The 15,853-nt window shown below is 37.3% G+C and overlaps 1 protein-coding gene across 2 annotated transcripts in view; it reads right to left on the bottom strand.

Annotated features, from left to right (window-relative positions):
• Window positions 1-15,853, bottom strand: part of LOC108572313 (venom dipeptidyl peptidase 4-like) — a 321,177-nt gene that overhangs the window by 23,822 nt on the left and 281,502 nt on the right. For both annotated transcript variants that reach the window (XM_017934526.1, XM_017934525.1), the window contains one exon: window positions 4,363-4,591. In XM_017934526.1, coding sequence (XP_017790015.1) covers window positions 4,363-4,591 — 229 coding nt within the window. The remainder of the gene's footprint in view (window positions 1-4,362; window positions 4,592-15,853) is intronic.

The following is a 15,853-nucleotide window of genomic DNA, read 5'->3' on the forward strand; positions in this document are numbered from 1 at the left end:
CCAAACGGCGGGAATATTTATTTAATTCGACTCCCCCCTGATAACAGTATCATGTTCACCAGCCCTGTGTCTTGATAAATACCATTTTCGACGCTTGTAACGAATCGTTTCAACGGCTGGCGACTATTTGTTAACCAATTATAAACCATCCTCATTGTTTAATACCCTGTTCATTCCATGCTGTGTAAACAATATCTCGAAAACGATAACTTCGTAATTTATCGAATATAAATCGCAACTTTGTTACCCTCTCCTTTCCTCGTGAATTTCCTCGTGTAACATCCGCCAGATTAACTTTTAATATTTTCGTGGAAATTTTCAGGAGCCTCTGGAGAGAAGAGAAAGATGGAAGGAAGGGAGGAAAGTGAAAAGGAACAGAGGAGGGAAATAAAGCGTTTTTAAAGGCAGAAAGACGGTCGAGTGGTGGAAGTTTAAACGAGAGAGAGAGAGAGAGAGAGAGAGAGAGAGAGAGAGAGAGAGAGAGGGAGAGAGAGAGAGAGAGAGAGAGAGAGAGAGAGAGAGAGAGAGAGAGGGAGAGAGAGAAGAATTAAGAAATCAAATTAAAATTCGATCGAGAAGTTGAATGAGAGTAGCTCGAGGTAACGATGGTGGAGAGGGGGATGGAACAAAACTGGCCGCCGCGATAACTTCAATTTTCGTTTGAATATTTCCAAATAAACTTTCCACTCTTTTAAATACAGCTGGAGAAAATGAAATTCCGCGGTGAAAAACGCGAAGGGATGAGGGAGAAAGAGCCTCGAGGGGCTAAGATAAGGACGGTCCGCGGCCAGGGTTATGGAAATTAAGAAATTAAATTAAAATTAGATCGGCGAGTTTCATTTCGAAACAAACTTGCCCCATCCTAAGTGGAATACCACCTGGTGAAACAGAAACAACTCGTCGAAACAGAAGGCCGTTAGAAGTTGGTCGAGAATTGTCTGATGTATGCACATATTTTAACCAATTTTCATTTTATTTATAATAACAAGACTCATGACACAGATTCTGGTCAAGATGCGATAAAATCAGTTATATTAGTAACAAAAACTAATTTTCATTTTAATTTATCAGTCTGAGGATTACCAAATGTAATACACCTGTAACACATTAGCTTTCTTACCTAATAAAGGGAGTAAAAACTGGAACAGTAAAGAGCTGACGCTTAGATGTATAGTCAACCAAATAAATCATGAGTCAAGGAGTTAATATGAACAAAGTAGTGGTAGATGTGTGAATTGGATAAAACAATTTACACTACTGAGCATTACAATTTAAACAAAAATTTTCAGAAAAAAAGTCAGCGACTTTGAGAATTTTTTATCATTCGAATCAATTGATATGAGATACATTGATAAAAGTAGAATTGAGATAAACTTGAAATCTATAAAAAATTAGCAGCAGATTTAACATTGATGAAAAGTGGGAGGTGATTCCAAACTTTTGGCCGGTAGTGAATGTAGATGAATGTTTTGAAAGATCAGGTGTGACCGATGTAATCTTTTACCCGTTAAAGGAGCCTTTTTCATGATACAAAATGTCTTTTACAAATCTTTTGTAAAAATCTTTTACAAACCTATAGCTCCGATTTAGTGCAAAAAATTAGCAGCAGATTTAACATTTATGAAAAGTGGGAGGTGATTCCAAACTTTTGGCCGGTAGTGAATGCAGATGAATGTTTTGAAAGATCAGGTGTGACCGATGTAATCTTTTACCCGTTAAAGGAGCCTTTTTCATGGTACAAAATGTCTTTTACAAATCTTTTGTAAAAATCTTTTACAAACCTATAGCTCCGATTTAGTGGATCAATCAATGAAATCCTATCTTTCTTTCTTTTTTTTTGTATTCTGGTACAAAATGTATTGCAGAAAGAAACCTCTAACTTAGCATGAAGGGTCTTTTTCTTATCACTAAATGTCTCTTCCTTTCGATCAAATTTTTGTCATTTCCAATCACAAATTCTCCATTCTCACTGAATTAAATCTTACCATTCACACTGTATTACAAAAAACACGCCTCTAACTTAACATAAAACTTGCTTAATCTTAGCCACAGACTAATACCCTCGAAATAGTACAATTTTGGCAACTGCATCTGCTATAAAATCTGCTGAGAAAAGTGTTCAAGAAAATAAATCGTTGCGAAAAGAAATCGAGCAAGAAGAAACATTACACGAGAACGGAAATCCAAGTCCTTGAAGGGAAGTTCTACGTGGCGCCAAGAGAATTAAGAGAACTGGTCGAACGGAATCCTCCCTTTTCGAAATTTACAATTGACCCCACACCCATTTTCTTCTATATTTCCAAAAATAAAGTTTCCTTAGCCAGCGCCAAGCAGATCGCTGGAATAAAGGAGCTCGCGCAGGGTTAAGAGGAGGGGGGAAAGGATGGCAAGAGGGAGTCTTAGCCGCGAGAAGAAGTTCCGGTTATCGAGGATCCCGGATTTTCTCGCGTCTAAATCTGTCGCTTGGTTCCACGCGGACAATAAGCGCCGGCATAAAACATAACTCGAGGAACGTGAGGTCGCAAGAGTGCCACCGTTTCCGGGACACTGACATATCACGCGCGCTGCGCATCCCCGATCGACGATTCATCGGCTTATGCAGCGAATCCTTCACGAATCGAGCGAGATTTTAGGTGGCGCGGATGAATTTTTACTCTGATGTGTTTATTCGTCGAATTTCGCGAGGATGTCGAGGTTGTTTTCGGTTAGTTTTTCAATTGTTGGATAGATGGTTTTGGAATTTTTTAATCCACAGGGATGTTCGAAAAACGTGGATAGTTTGGTCTAGTTTATCGATGGAGAGGAAAATTCGTTGAATACATAGGTAAAAACAGGTTATTGAAAGTTGGGTGTCTCTATAGGAAAATCGTTGTTTTCGAAAAGTGAACTAATTTTGTAAAATACAGGTATATCCTGTAAATTGCTTCACTTAGAAAAATCTTTCACTGAATAAATTCGCGAGGAAACGGCGATTGAAAGCCAGGTGTTTTTATGAGATTCATTAGTTACGAAAAGTACATCCTGTAAATTACCTCCGTTTAGAAAAGTTTTTGAGAAATAAATGTTTCACGATTGAAACTAAGCTTCGGATCTCGCTAAGGCTGAGAATAAAGTAGCAGAAATAGCTGGTCGACGCACAAAAGGGGTAACAATCGATTAATCTCGAATAGAAATTTATGGGCGTCCTGGTGGCAAGCGAATTTTTCTTTTCTCTTTTTTTTTTTTCTGTCTCTCTGCACAGAGTGAAACGTGTCAGCGGATTCGTTTGTTCAGACAGCCGAAGAGCTGTCAGTAGAAACGACGAAATATATTTTTGTGAGAGGAGTTATACCATGAGTGGAGTAAAGGGAGAAGAGGGGGTATAGTATCCAGCCGGGGAAAATTATGTCGGATGTCTGGGATTAAAATTCACCGAGACCGTGGCAAACAGATTTTCGCAGCATGACGGCAAAGAAAACGAGATTCGAGACTTTCCCCCTGGCAGAAAGATAGAATATCGCCCGGTGAAATACGCCCGGCTGCCATGTTTTTTTAGGCGTGAAGCAAACGAGATGAAATAGCTAGTGAAATTCGAAAAGAACGAAAAATATCGCGTTGTACCTTATCATCTGTAGATACTTGTGTACCGTTTTCGATGCACTTTTCAAATATGTTAAGAGAGGTGAAAGAATTTGAGTAAATTCGTTTGCTTGCTGGTTGAAGCAAATGGAAACGAGAAATAGGAGAATTCGGGTAGACTGCTCATTTTGTAAAAATGTTCACTTTGAGTAGGATCAATTTGCTCCTTCTTTGAGAAACAATGTTTTCTTTCCCACAGAGAAGAAGGGAAGATTAATTTTCCTACGTGGAGGAGAACGAGGTAAAGCATCCAAGGGGGTAAGAATTAATTTTCCTTTCTAAATAAGGATAGTGTATACTTTTTGAGAAAATTACTCCACTTGTGGCATAGAAATTGGCTCATCTTTTCTCAAGATGCTGGGACTGGTAACAAATTAAAATTCCTCTTCTCTGAAACTACGAACAGACGTCATTGGACGCTTCAATAGATCTGCGGACTTTCACAGAAGAAAATTAGACACTTTAAAAACTTTTCCGAAAAAATTCTCCGCAATTTCTTCAGTCACGAATACAACGGACCAGATATTGAATATAGCAAACAAGGAAATGATTCCACACTCTCAATTCGAAATTATCAATTCCAATTACATGCTCTGAAATATCAATGAAAATAAAGCAAAAGATAAATAAAAAAGGAGAAATCATTTTCAGTTTCATGAATCGGGTGTTTATGCGCAAACGCGGTGGAAGTAAGCGATCACGAGGTCGTTTCACGCGGGATCACAGATATTTGACGGCACTCACCCGGTTGTAAACGGCGATGTCAGGTACTCCAGGGCCGGCGCAAGTGAGCACGTAATGCGAATGATCGGTGGAAAACTTAGCGGTATTGTAGAGACACCTATTTCTATCCGTGTCCCGGACGATCCCGCAGCTTAAACAACTCGGCTTCCGTTCTCCGCTAGCAGCCTTGCTGGATATCCTGTACAAATGCTGCACAGCGGACTCCTCTTCCGTCGTGGCCAGGTAGTATCTGCAAGTTTAAAAAAATGAATGGAAGAACGACGGAACAGTCGAACCAAAAAATAGAGAAAAACAACATTAGGTGGGGATATAACGCGCGTTCATTTGCATAGGTTGCTCTTTAATGGCTTTGTAATCGCGAGAACCGTCGCGAATTTGCATTGCAACGAGCTGCCTTTGTTTACTCTACCAACACCAAGTGGACTAAAAGGGGTGAAAGGGAAGAGGAAGAAAGTTCTCGATGCAGTCTCTCTCTGCGGGACTGGCTTTCGCGGTTCTGCGGTTTCTTTTGGATTTTTCTGCAGTCGAGTCGAGCCGGTTGTATAAATATCGCGGCATGTTTCATGCTGCTTGATACTTGCTCGCGGAGAGTTTATCAGTGAACTCGTGAGAGGGCGATTTAACATGTATTCAATGATAGATGTGAAATTTTGTGGAGGAGCGATACGATAGATTGATTCGTTGCTAACTAGAGACGAAGTGATTAGAAAACTATGTAGACAGATTCATCCGTTTAGAAGGTACAATTCTCAATGGATGTTCCCTTCATCGACTCTGACGGGCCTACGGAAACTTGGAACTTTATCAATATACATGGATCGGGCAGAAGGGAACGATTGATCGATCGCGGTGATCAATTATGATCAGAGATTGTCGCGTCGTTTTATACTTCTGAAAACACTCTTCCGTAGGTATAGTCGGGGCCACGATATAGCGAGGTCGTAAAATCGGTCAGACGTCAAAGTAAACATGTTTTAGCTGCCGGGACCCGAAAATTGACAGAGATACGAGCAGATAAGTACTTGAAACCATTGTCAGGACCGTACGAAGAATTCTTGTATCCAGCGAAAGTCAACTGATTCTAATATACTTACTGAAAACTGCATGCAGCTAGGACAAATTAGGGTTTCTCCCTCTGGGGGAAGCCGCTTTAGCATCTTAGTTTATCTACTCGTGTTATATACAGATAGAAAGTGCAAAAAGATTGTGTAGCTTAATATTAACATATTTTCCATTTGTAAATGAAATACCATTTTCTACTTGAAGTACCAAATCATATGCTACCATTCGTTTATTGTTGGAACCCTCAAACAGACTGCAACACACGGCCTTGAGTGCCGCAACATCAATCGGTGCCGATTCTTGAGAGTTTAATTTACGACCTCGCTATATCGTGGCCCCAACTATACCTGTGTTGTCGGGACTTTGTAAGTACTGAAGACATTTTAAACATTTTTTCTTAGGTTACTCCTTAATCTGTGCTTGAAAAAGAATTTCAATTATATAATACTTTCCGTACGAACGTAACGGGTGTCCTACTATTTATGAACGGCGCTGTAGATGTTTTCAAGGTGAGGGTCGAAGTTTGACAGGTCTTACGTCAACCGTCACCGATTCGTAGACTGTTAAGTCCGTGATTTATACACGTTTCGCCGTTGGTAGAGCAAGTAGTACAGGGTCCGCAACGCGATCAGAACACTGGCTTCATTTGCATCAATGCGGATCGATTGCTGGCAGTTAATCAATCCGTGATTAACCTGAATTACACGGTTCTTTCCGCGGGGGTTCAGTTTCACCAGCTCCTGCCTCGTTCCAGTTGATAAAACCGATTACCCTTTGTTCGTGCTGCTCGTTAACGTGACCGAAAACGTTCCCGCAATGACGTAGACAGGGATCAAAAGAGCAGGCAATTTTTATCGCTCGTTTATTTCCGACTTACGTGCGCTAACCTTAATCTCTGACAGCTTTCATCTACAGGAAAATGTTATCTACGCGCAGTTCGACCCAGAATACGTAGGAAGCATTTCACCCGGTGGAAATTCTTCACAGTCGCAATTCCTTCTTGGAAAACTTTCTTTGGAGGCAATTATTAGCAGACTCGGAGATATTTTGTTTAGCGGAAATTTCACTCGGAGAAATATTTGCCAGGGGCGAAATTCCACGACGGAAGGATTTCGCGCCGGAGTAATTCTAGCGCGGGGGATTTCGCCTAGGGGCAATTCCAGCACGATACGATTTATTTACTGGAAATTTCACCCGGAGAGATATTTTCTCTGTTGCAATTCCACCGTGGGGAATTTTGCCTGGAGGCAATTCCACCCACCGAAAATTTCCCATAATGGTTTAAATCCATCTGGTCCTGAGGTAAAATTTCCTCCACCTCATTTCCCGCGATCCAAGCATCGAAGTAAATTCACTTCCATCGTGTTCCTCTCTTTACATCTCACCGCGTCTAGGGATATGTCTCACAGGGTGACTCAATCTTTCCCCCGAAAATATCGTTACGCACGGATCAAAGCGTGTATCAGTGCCAAGAAGGCAAGCTCGTTTCAATTTATCCCTTTCCTGTGTGCACCATAGTCGAGTCAAGCCGTCAAAGATTCGCCTCGTTGCAAACGAATGCTCACGCTTCTGCGCAATCCACTTTACCCGAGTGTCGCTGAACAAGCCCAGGGACCGGAAGGACGAACGTTGTCTGAGCAATTTCCGCGTGGTTCGACGCATTCTACCTTGGATACTAAATTCACGAGATCCGACATTGCAGTTTTCCACTACCCCACTCTCTCTTCTCGGCTAATCCGTGTCTAATCTGAATCTGCGCCCGCCGACTTACTATGGCGCGTAGCTTACGCGGCAATTTCTATGCGCATAGATCAGATGTACCGGGCCAGCTTGGACAAACACAGACCCTCTCGTAACTTGGTTTCAGGGGCGAGTTTCGCCGTGTTCCGTGAAGAGGTTGCCTCGCATAAAACCGAGGATAATAATGAAATTTTAATGGTAGGGACAAGCATGATGTACCTAGTAGAAATGTGGAAATATGGAGAAAGTTAATTCAAGATGGAAAGATTATTCCACAAGAATAAGATTGCAGTATGTTTTCGAGGGTTTATTTAGCTACGTGACTTTTAGTCCACCCGGTGTGCAGGTGTTAAAGCAGTATATGTATGTAAAGCGCGTGTGAGGGTACAACTGGGTTCAAAACTGTACCCTGAAATAAGCCGGATATGCTTAGGTTTATGTATGCGTATCAAATATTGATAAGTGCTGAAAAAATGACTGTGTCGTGCTCGACTATCGAAAATCGATTACGTTCTTCCTCTAGTTTGTATGTACCTTTGAAACCGAATGTTATAGATTGAATTTGCACTTGGTAGATTTCTAGATATCTTGAATGATAAGTCATAGATATGCTTAAGTTGGATCTACAGATTTGTTGATAATTTATTAAAAAAAAAAGAATCGAGAACACTATCGATGTATCGTAACGAGAAAAATTATACGATTCCTTGAAAAATGTACTATAAACAATTGTGCAAAGTTTGAAATACTTAGCTTCGTTAGAATTCGAATAAAAAAGTTTGCACCGTCTGTGCAAACTTAATTTCCGATAACATAAGTACTTACAATCCTATTTTTCATTAATCATCTTCAACTGTTTTACGCCTCCAGTAAATTTGTCCACTAATAAAGAGAATACCCACGCTATAAACATCATCGTGCGAGCGAACAGCTCGATTTATCGCATCAAACATTCCATTACCTTTAATGGTTATAACACAATGTCCAGCGCAAACAAAAACTAATTTCCCCCGAAGGAGATACACGCGTGGCCGATATAACAATTTCATCTCTCTCGCCCCCTTCCTACCCCTTTACCATACCAATTTCCTTCTGTTTAACTAGAACTTCCAGTTCGATGATCGTAAAAAAAGACCACCCGTATTGCAAAAACTGCGTGGAGATGATACACGTGTTTTCACATTATTCCAGCATGTTTTGCGGTAAATTATCGTTGTTTAAATAAACAAGATTTTGCAGGAGACAAGGGAGGAATATTGCAGGCTCGCAATCTTGCGACACGCTAGGATACTGGCAATTAAGTGCCCTTATGTCAGACGTTCAGATCCAAAGCTGTTAGGTCTGATTTATAACGTTCCGCTACTACTGAGCGCGCACAGTCTCGCCTGTAATGCGATCAAACTGCTGGCTCCATTTGCATTAATTTGAATCGATCACGTTTCGTGGTTAACGAAACGATCGATTCGAATTATCCAACTTCTCTTTTATTGCTGACATTTTTGCTTGACAGAAGGACAATCGCCGTCACTTACGTATTTTAGTATCTGTCAGAATATCGGGTGAGTTCTGGAATTTTCACAGTCCTGAAATTTTAAGTTAGCGAAATTCCAGATATTGCGAATACCAAATTTTTTGAATTTTTCAATCGTGTTTTCAAACTTCCGATCCGCAAATTTTCGAAATATTCGAAATTTCAACTCACTGCAATTTTAAGCCTCGGGAATACCAAATTTTTCGAATTTTTCAATTCTCGTATTTTAAAACTTCTGGAAATTTCAGGTTTCTTGGGAATCCTTTAACCCGCGAATTTCTAAAATATTCGAAATTCCTTTCAAAAAATTCCACCCCCTCAATAAGTTCGAATTTTATTCTGGAACTTTTCGAATTTCAAATTAAACATCAAATCACAATTATCGAAGGTAGTTTCACTAGCGTTGAACTTTATGTTCCAGGTTTAATTATTAAGTTCAACACGGTGCTTACACGTAGAAGTTTGATCGTTCTGCAGCCACTTTCAGTTTCGCGTTTTATGTCCCCGTCGCAGTTTTACAACCGTGTTCTGCGATATATATGCTCCTAAATTTCGAAGAAGCCTCTGTGGTGGTATCAATGCAATTACGTGCATCGATTGATCACCCTGTGACGCTATAAATTATTACTTGCCGGAGACGGTACCCGAATCGGCGTGTATCGAATGTCAAATTAGCGAGTGGCAAGTTGACAAATCGACAAGGTGACAAATACCGAATGCTAAACTCATCCGCAGGTAACTTCCAAATATTAAACATCGAATGGCGAATAGCCAACTGTCACAATTTCTACATTGACACACGTTAAACGTCAAATTGCATGTACCTTTATCAGAATCATCGAGTACAGTAAATTCTCTACAAGAGTCAGTAAGTTTGGATTCTACAAGTGACAGTATAGATGGTCCTACACCTAGGTCTGCGTCATTGCTGCGCCCATGTTATCCCGCTCGCAGTCAGTCAAGCGTGTAACGCGACACCAGTCTGTTTCCTTTACGAGATTACACGGATCCACAAATCATAATAGAAAAATACGAAACAATCTAATGTTAATACTTATTGAGTGATTAATTTAATTTCATAATATATCGCTTTAGCGAGCCACCGTTTGGTTGCCAATTGTTTATCACATAGAGTCGGCCTACCTCCACGTAAAATGTAGGGTCGATTCCACAAGTGTCAGTAAAATGTAGGGTCGATAGCAGCAGAAAAGCTGCTAAACAATTACAATTAAATGTAATGATAGAAATTATTGCAATAATGCGTAATGCAATTGAAAAATTGAAAGAATCAAAAGAAAAAACACGAATTCATATCTTTTTCGATTCTAGAATATAAGAAAATTTGAATAAAATACGCGACGAGAATTGGGGAGAAGCATAAGTTAAACGCGTAAAAATATTCAATAATAAACGAACTAGGCTATTAGCTATTATTTCAATAGGCGATGCACTGACTCTAGTATTTACTAAAATTCAAAAATTCTCGTATAAATTCCGAAAATAGATTATTAATTACGGTAAACTACTGAGACGGTTTAATTAAGGGTGGGCATGGTGCTGCTTTAGTTTGAAATGATTTATAAACACATAATTAACAGAGGAAAAACCGTGAAACGGCAAAACGTCTACATTCTAATTGTTATAACATGTAAACAGAACTTTAAATTTAGTGTAAACAGAAAAAATATATAATACAATTTATTTCACGGTATTGCAACAAATAAACGTTGAATAAATATTTAATTCGTATAAAAACAATTATTTAACGTAATAATTTTACCTTCACTATGGCTATTTTTAATCTACGACCACAGGTCAACCTGATATCTAATCCTTACGAACTTTAAATTCAGTCGAAACTGAGAAAATATATAATACAATTTATTTCACGGTATTGCAACAAACAAACGTTGAATAGATTCTTAATTCGTATAGAAACATTTATTTAAAATAATAATTTCACCTTCACTATGGCTATTTTAAATTTACGACCAAGGGTCAACCTGATTTTTAATCCTCCGAACTTGATTTCACAACGAGAAATCAATATCAAAGAAAATATATGAAAAATACTGAAAGAAAAATTTTAAATTAATTTCAATTGCTATTACGAAAAAGCAACCTCTCAAAGTAATTTCAATATCCTAGTCTGAAGAACAAGGATGACTAAAATTCAAATGTTTATTTCCCTAAACCTTCAAAATAATTTCGAAATATTTTATTCGAAGCGGAGTATTCCAAGTCAGTATCGATAATTGAAGAAATTATTTGATTGTATTTAAAAGAACCGAAAGGAGAATATTTAAAGTCTGATATTAAATGTTTAGCAAGTACCAGTAATTGGTAAAATGATTTATATTTGTTTTAAAAGCTGGTAGTGTATTATTTTTGTTTTAATTGTGCTGGGATTTGTTGGTTTGTTAAGGGAGGATAATAGCGAATAACGTGTGAAATTTGAAAATGACAGTACATAGGAACGATTGGATAACGAAATTGGGAGAGTTAGAGAGAATGTGTGAACAGACGAGAAGAAGAGAGGTAAATGATCCAACATGAGAATGTAAGTGTATATTTTTCGGTAATTACTTTATAATTGCTTTATAATTACTTTATAATTACCGATTAGTGGAGAATATTGTTTACATGCAATGGAAGTTTACTGGTGATGTTTATAATTTCGAAAATTCAGGTAGAATTGTAAATATACTGTATCGTAATTCGAATTTAAGTAAATTAGGTTGAACTGCAGTACACAGACGTTACTTTAGCTTGAAATAAATTCGAAACATAGAATTCACAGAGAAAACACTGCGAAACAGCAAAACGTAAACGTTACAATTGTTATAACATGTAAGCAAAAATTTCAGAATTAATTATACGAGTATTTCTCATAAGATTACCGTTACAAGAATATTTCACGTTTATTAATAATTTTATAAGAATTAGGAATATTAATTCACTTTGTTAAAATGCAAAAACTAATAATTTTACAGCAAGTGTTAAGAATTAGGAGCAGCATTCGTTACAAGTTCCACAAGGATACTGAAAGAAAAATTTCAAATTAATTTCAATTGCTATTACGAAAAAGCAACCTCTCAAAGTAATTTCAATATCCTATTCGACAAGTCTGAAGAACAACGATGACTAAAATTCAAATGTTTATTTCCCTAAACCTTCAAAATAATTTCGAAATATTTTATTCGAAGCGGAGTATTCCAAGTCAGTATCGATAATTGAAGAAATTATTTGATTGTATTTAAAAGAACCGAAAGGAGAATATTTAAAGTCTGATATTAAATGTCTAGCAAGTACCAGTAATTGGTAAAATGATTTATATTTGTTTTAAAAGGAAAATTTCTAATAGGTATTAGTTAAAATGAATTGTTATTCAGTCTATTGTATTGAAATTCTAATTGATTCTAATGTATACAAGTGTTACAAGAAGGCTGAGTGTGTACAGGGTGGACACTGACTCTAGTATTTACTAAAATTCAAAAATTCTCGTATAAATTCCGAAAATAGATTATTAATTACGGTAAACTACTGAGACGGTTTAATTAAGGGTGGGCATGGTGCTGCTTTAGTTTGAAATGATTTATAAACACATAATTAACAGAGGAAAAACCGTGAAACGGCAAAACGTCTACATTCTAATTGTTATAACATGTAAACAGAACTTTAAATTTAGTGTAAACAGAAAAAATATATAATACAATTTATTTCACGGTATTGCAACAAATAAACGTTGAATCAATATTTAATTCGTATAAAAACAATTATTTAACGTAATAATTTTACCTTCACTATGGCTATTTTTAATCTACGACCACAGGTCAACCTGATTTCTAATCCTTACGAACTTTAAATTCAGTCTAAACTGAGAAAATATATAATACAATTTATTTCACGGTATTGCAACAAACAAACGTTGAATAGATTCTTAATTCGTATAGAAACATTTATTTAAAATAATAATTTCACCTTCACTATGGCTATTTTAAATTTACGACCAAGGGTCAACCTGATTTTTAATCCTCCGAACTTGATTTCACAACGAGAAAGTAATAAGATCGTTGAAACGTACTTATTTGTCAAAGAAACTTGCAAAAATGTATAAATAATAATATGTAATGTTTTAACAAATTTTTGGAAGTATAAATTAATAATAAAATTGTGAAAATTAATAAATTATACGTTATTATAACATTAATAGAATTATGACTAAACCGAAGTTCGAAGTCGAGTATTTAAAGTCTGATATTACGTGCCTAGCGAGTGCCGGTAATTGTTAAAATTTGTTTAATAATTAGTAATAGAAATTCTAATTGATTCTAATGTATACAAGTGTTACAAGAAGGCTGAGTGTGTACAGGGTGGACATAGACTAGCTAGTAGCCCCCGACCACTCTATTCACATCTCAGAACCTTCAGGTCAAAATACGCCGCGAAGTGTCTAGGGCCCAGTATAAAGGGTAAATGATTTCGCGGGACATCGGCGGGTCCTTATATACCTGCGGTACCCTCTCCCCAAAGTCATTAGCAAAATCGTCGGTTAGGTCAGGCGGGAAATTTTCGCGGGAGATTTTCGCGGGAGATTTCCGATATCGTAACACGGTATAATTTATCAATTTTCACAATTTTATTAAAAATTTATACTTCCGACAATTTGTTATAACATTGCATATAACAATTTATACGTTTTTACAATATTCTTCAATGGAAACATAGGTTTTAGCGTTCTCGTTACTTACTCGTGGTTAAATTAATTTCGTAGGGATTAAAAATCAGGTTGACCTGTGGTCGTAGATTAAAAATAACCATAGTACAGCTAAATTTATCGTGTTAAATAATTCTTCTTACACGAATGAAAAATGTATTCAACGTTTGCTTGTTACAATACCATGAAATAAATATTTATTTTATGACTTGCTATTTTGTTTACTAATAATTTACCATTCAAGGAATTTGCATGAATTGCATGTTAAGTAGTTAGTTGATTTATTATTGTATATTGTGAGATGATTTGGAACGAGTGCACTATGCCCACCCTAAATTAAACCGTCTCAGTAGTTTACCGTAATTAATAATCTATTTTCGGAATTTATACGAGAATTTTTGAATTTTAGTAAATACTAGAGTCAGTGCATCGCGTATTGAAATAATAGCTTCATCCCTAGTTCGTTTATTATTGAATATTTTTACGCGTTTAACTTATGCTTCTCCCCAATTCTCGTCGCGTATTTTATTCAAATTTTCTTATATTCTAGAATCGAAAAAGATACGAATTCGCGTTTTTTCTTTTGATTCTTTCAATTTTTCACTCGCGTTCTACGAAAGTTTAGTTCAATAATAATATTGAAAATAATATAAATTCGCGGTTTCTCCCTTTCTGAATAAAACTGAAATAAATCGCGTTTCGAAGTACTTTTCGCGTCGTCCATTCCACAGTGACTCACACTTTGTGAGTTGGTGAGTCTTGCAAAATCGATCGGAACTGGGAGGAAGGAAGAAAAGATGACAACCTGAGTGGAAGGAAGGAGAAAATGCAGTCAAATCCACGTTGCAGAGCTCAGCTGTTTAATCAGCGAACAGTGAGTTACAAAAATGGGTTTTTTTCTGGTGATTTGGTTTAGTAGTTAGTTGTGTTGTGTATTACCAGCTCAAATATGAGCTGGCTGCCCCAAATTAAACCGTCTCAGTAGTGTTTCGCAATTAAAAATCGGTTTTCGGAATATATACGAGAATTTTTGAATTTTAGTAAATACTAGAGTCGTTGCATTGAGTATTATAATAGCTTCATCCCTAGTTCGCTTTATATTGAATATTTTTACGCGTTTAATCGATACCCTCCTTCAAATTTACTTGCGTTAGAGATTCGGGAAAGATATCAATTCGCGGTTTATTCTTTTGCTTTATATACATCGTGTTTATTTCATATCTCTTTTCTTTTTTTTACGTTTATTCTATTTAAAGTTAACTTCATTCTAAAAATCGAGAATAATATAATATCGCGGTTTCCCCTCTTAAATAAATCGCGTTTCGAAATACTTTTCGCGTCGTCCATTCCACAGTGACTCACATTTTGTGAGTCTGTGAGTCTTGGGAAATCAACGACGAGGAACTGGAATGATTTGCGGAAGGATGACGATCTGAGAGGATGGAAGGAAGGAAGGAAGGAAGGAGGCAATGCAGCCAGGCAGCCAAATCTACGTTGCAGAGCCCAGCTGCTTAATCTGCGAATTGTGAGTGAATTTTTTGAGGGTTTGGTGGTTGGTTATATATGTGTGTGCATGTGCATGTCGAAGCTGAACTACCAAGAGGTCCGCAGAAGAACTGGATGGACTCTACTGCACTAATGGTGCAAACGCCCTCCCATTATTAGAGTATCAAAGTAGTATACCGCGTTAATTCAATTTAGAGTCAATTTTCCCATTTACTTTCGATCGATACGAGAATTTATCACGTCGCGTCGCGTTTGATAAATAGCTTCGTCCCTTTTTCCATTTTTGCGTTTCTTTTCTCTTTTCTTTTTTGAATTTTTGCTAAATGTCCCAACTAAAATCAACTACAGGAAAATATGGAGGATAATAAAAATTCGCGGTTTCGGGTACTAAACAAAATCCCTGAAAATGAAAATAAATCGCGATTCGTACTCCACTTTTCGCGCGTCACCCTTTCACAGCTTTCCAAGTCTGGTGGGTCTTCGGCACTGGCTTTGGGTTTTTCAATCTATCATTGTGGGCCACTGGTGGGATGAAAATTCAAGGCTGAGGGGAATTCAATGGTCCACTGAGGGAATTGCAAAAGTTTCATGGGTCTGAGAGAAGCTTCCAAGTGAATTGTGGGTCAAAACTGAAGGCTGGGAGGACTAAAATGGGTCACTAAGGGTATCTCAAAGGTTACGAATGGTGAGTCGTATGAATTACTTATCTTGTCGATTTAATTTTTATTCTGTTTCAGTGTTCCAGCGAAATTTTGTAAAAATTGTAATAAATTCGCGGTTTTCCTTACTAAATAAAATGAAAATAAATTGCCTGGGCGAATTGCCTCGAAGCCTGTCGTTGCCAATATTGTTGAGATAAAAAGTATCGAGAGTACTAAAATGGTTCAGGGTAGGAATCAAATCTATTTAACAATGTCCACCTGTGTGGAGTTGTA

Source organism: Habropoda laboriosa, unplaced genomic scaffold (assembly GCF_001263275.1).
Source record: "Habropoda laboriosa isolate 0110345459 unplaced genomic scaffold, ASM126327v1 scaffold65, whole genome shotgun sequence".
In the NCBI taxonomy this organism is placed as follows: domain Eukaryota; kingdom Metazoa; phylum Arthropoda; class Insecta; order Hymenoptera; family Apidae; genus Habropoda; species Habropoda laboriosa.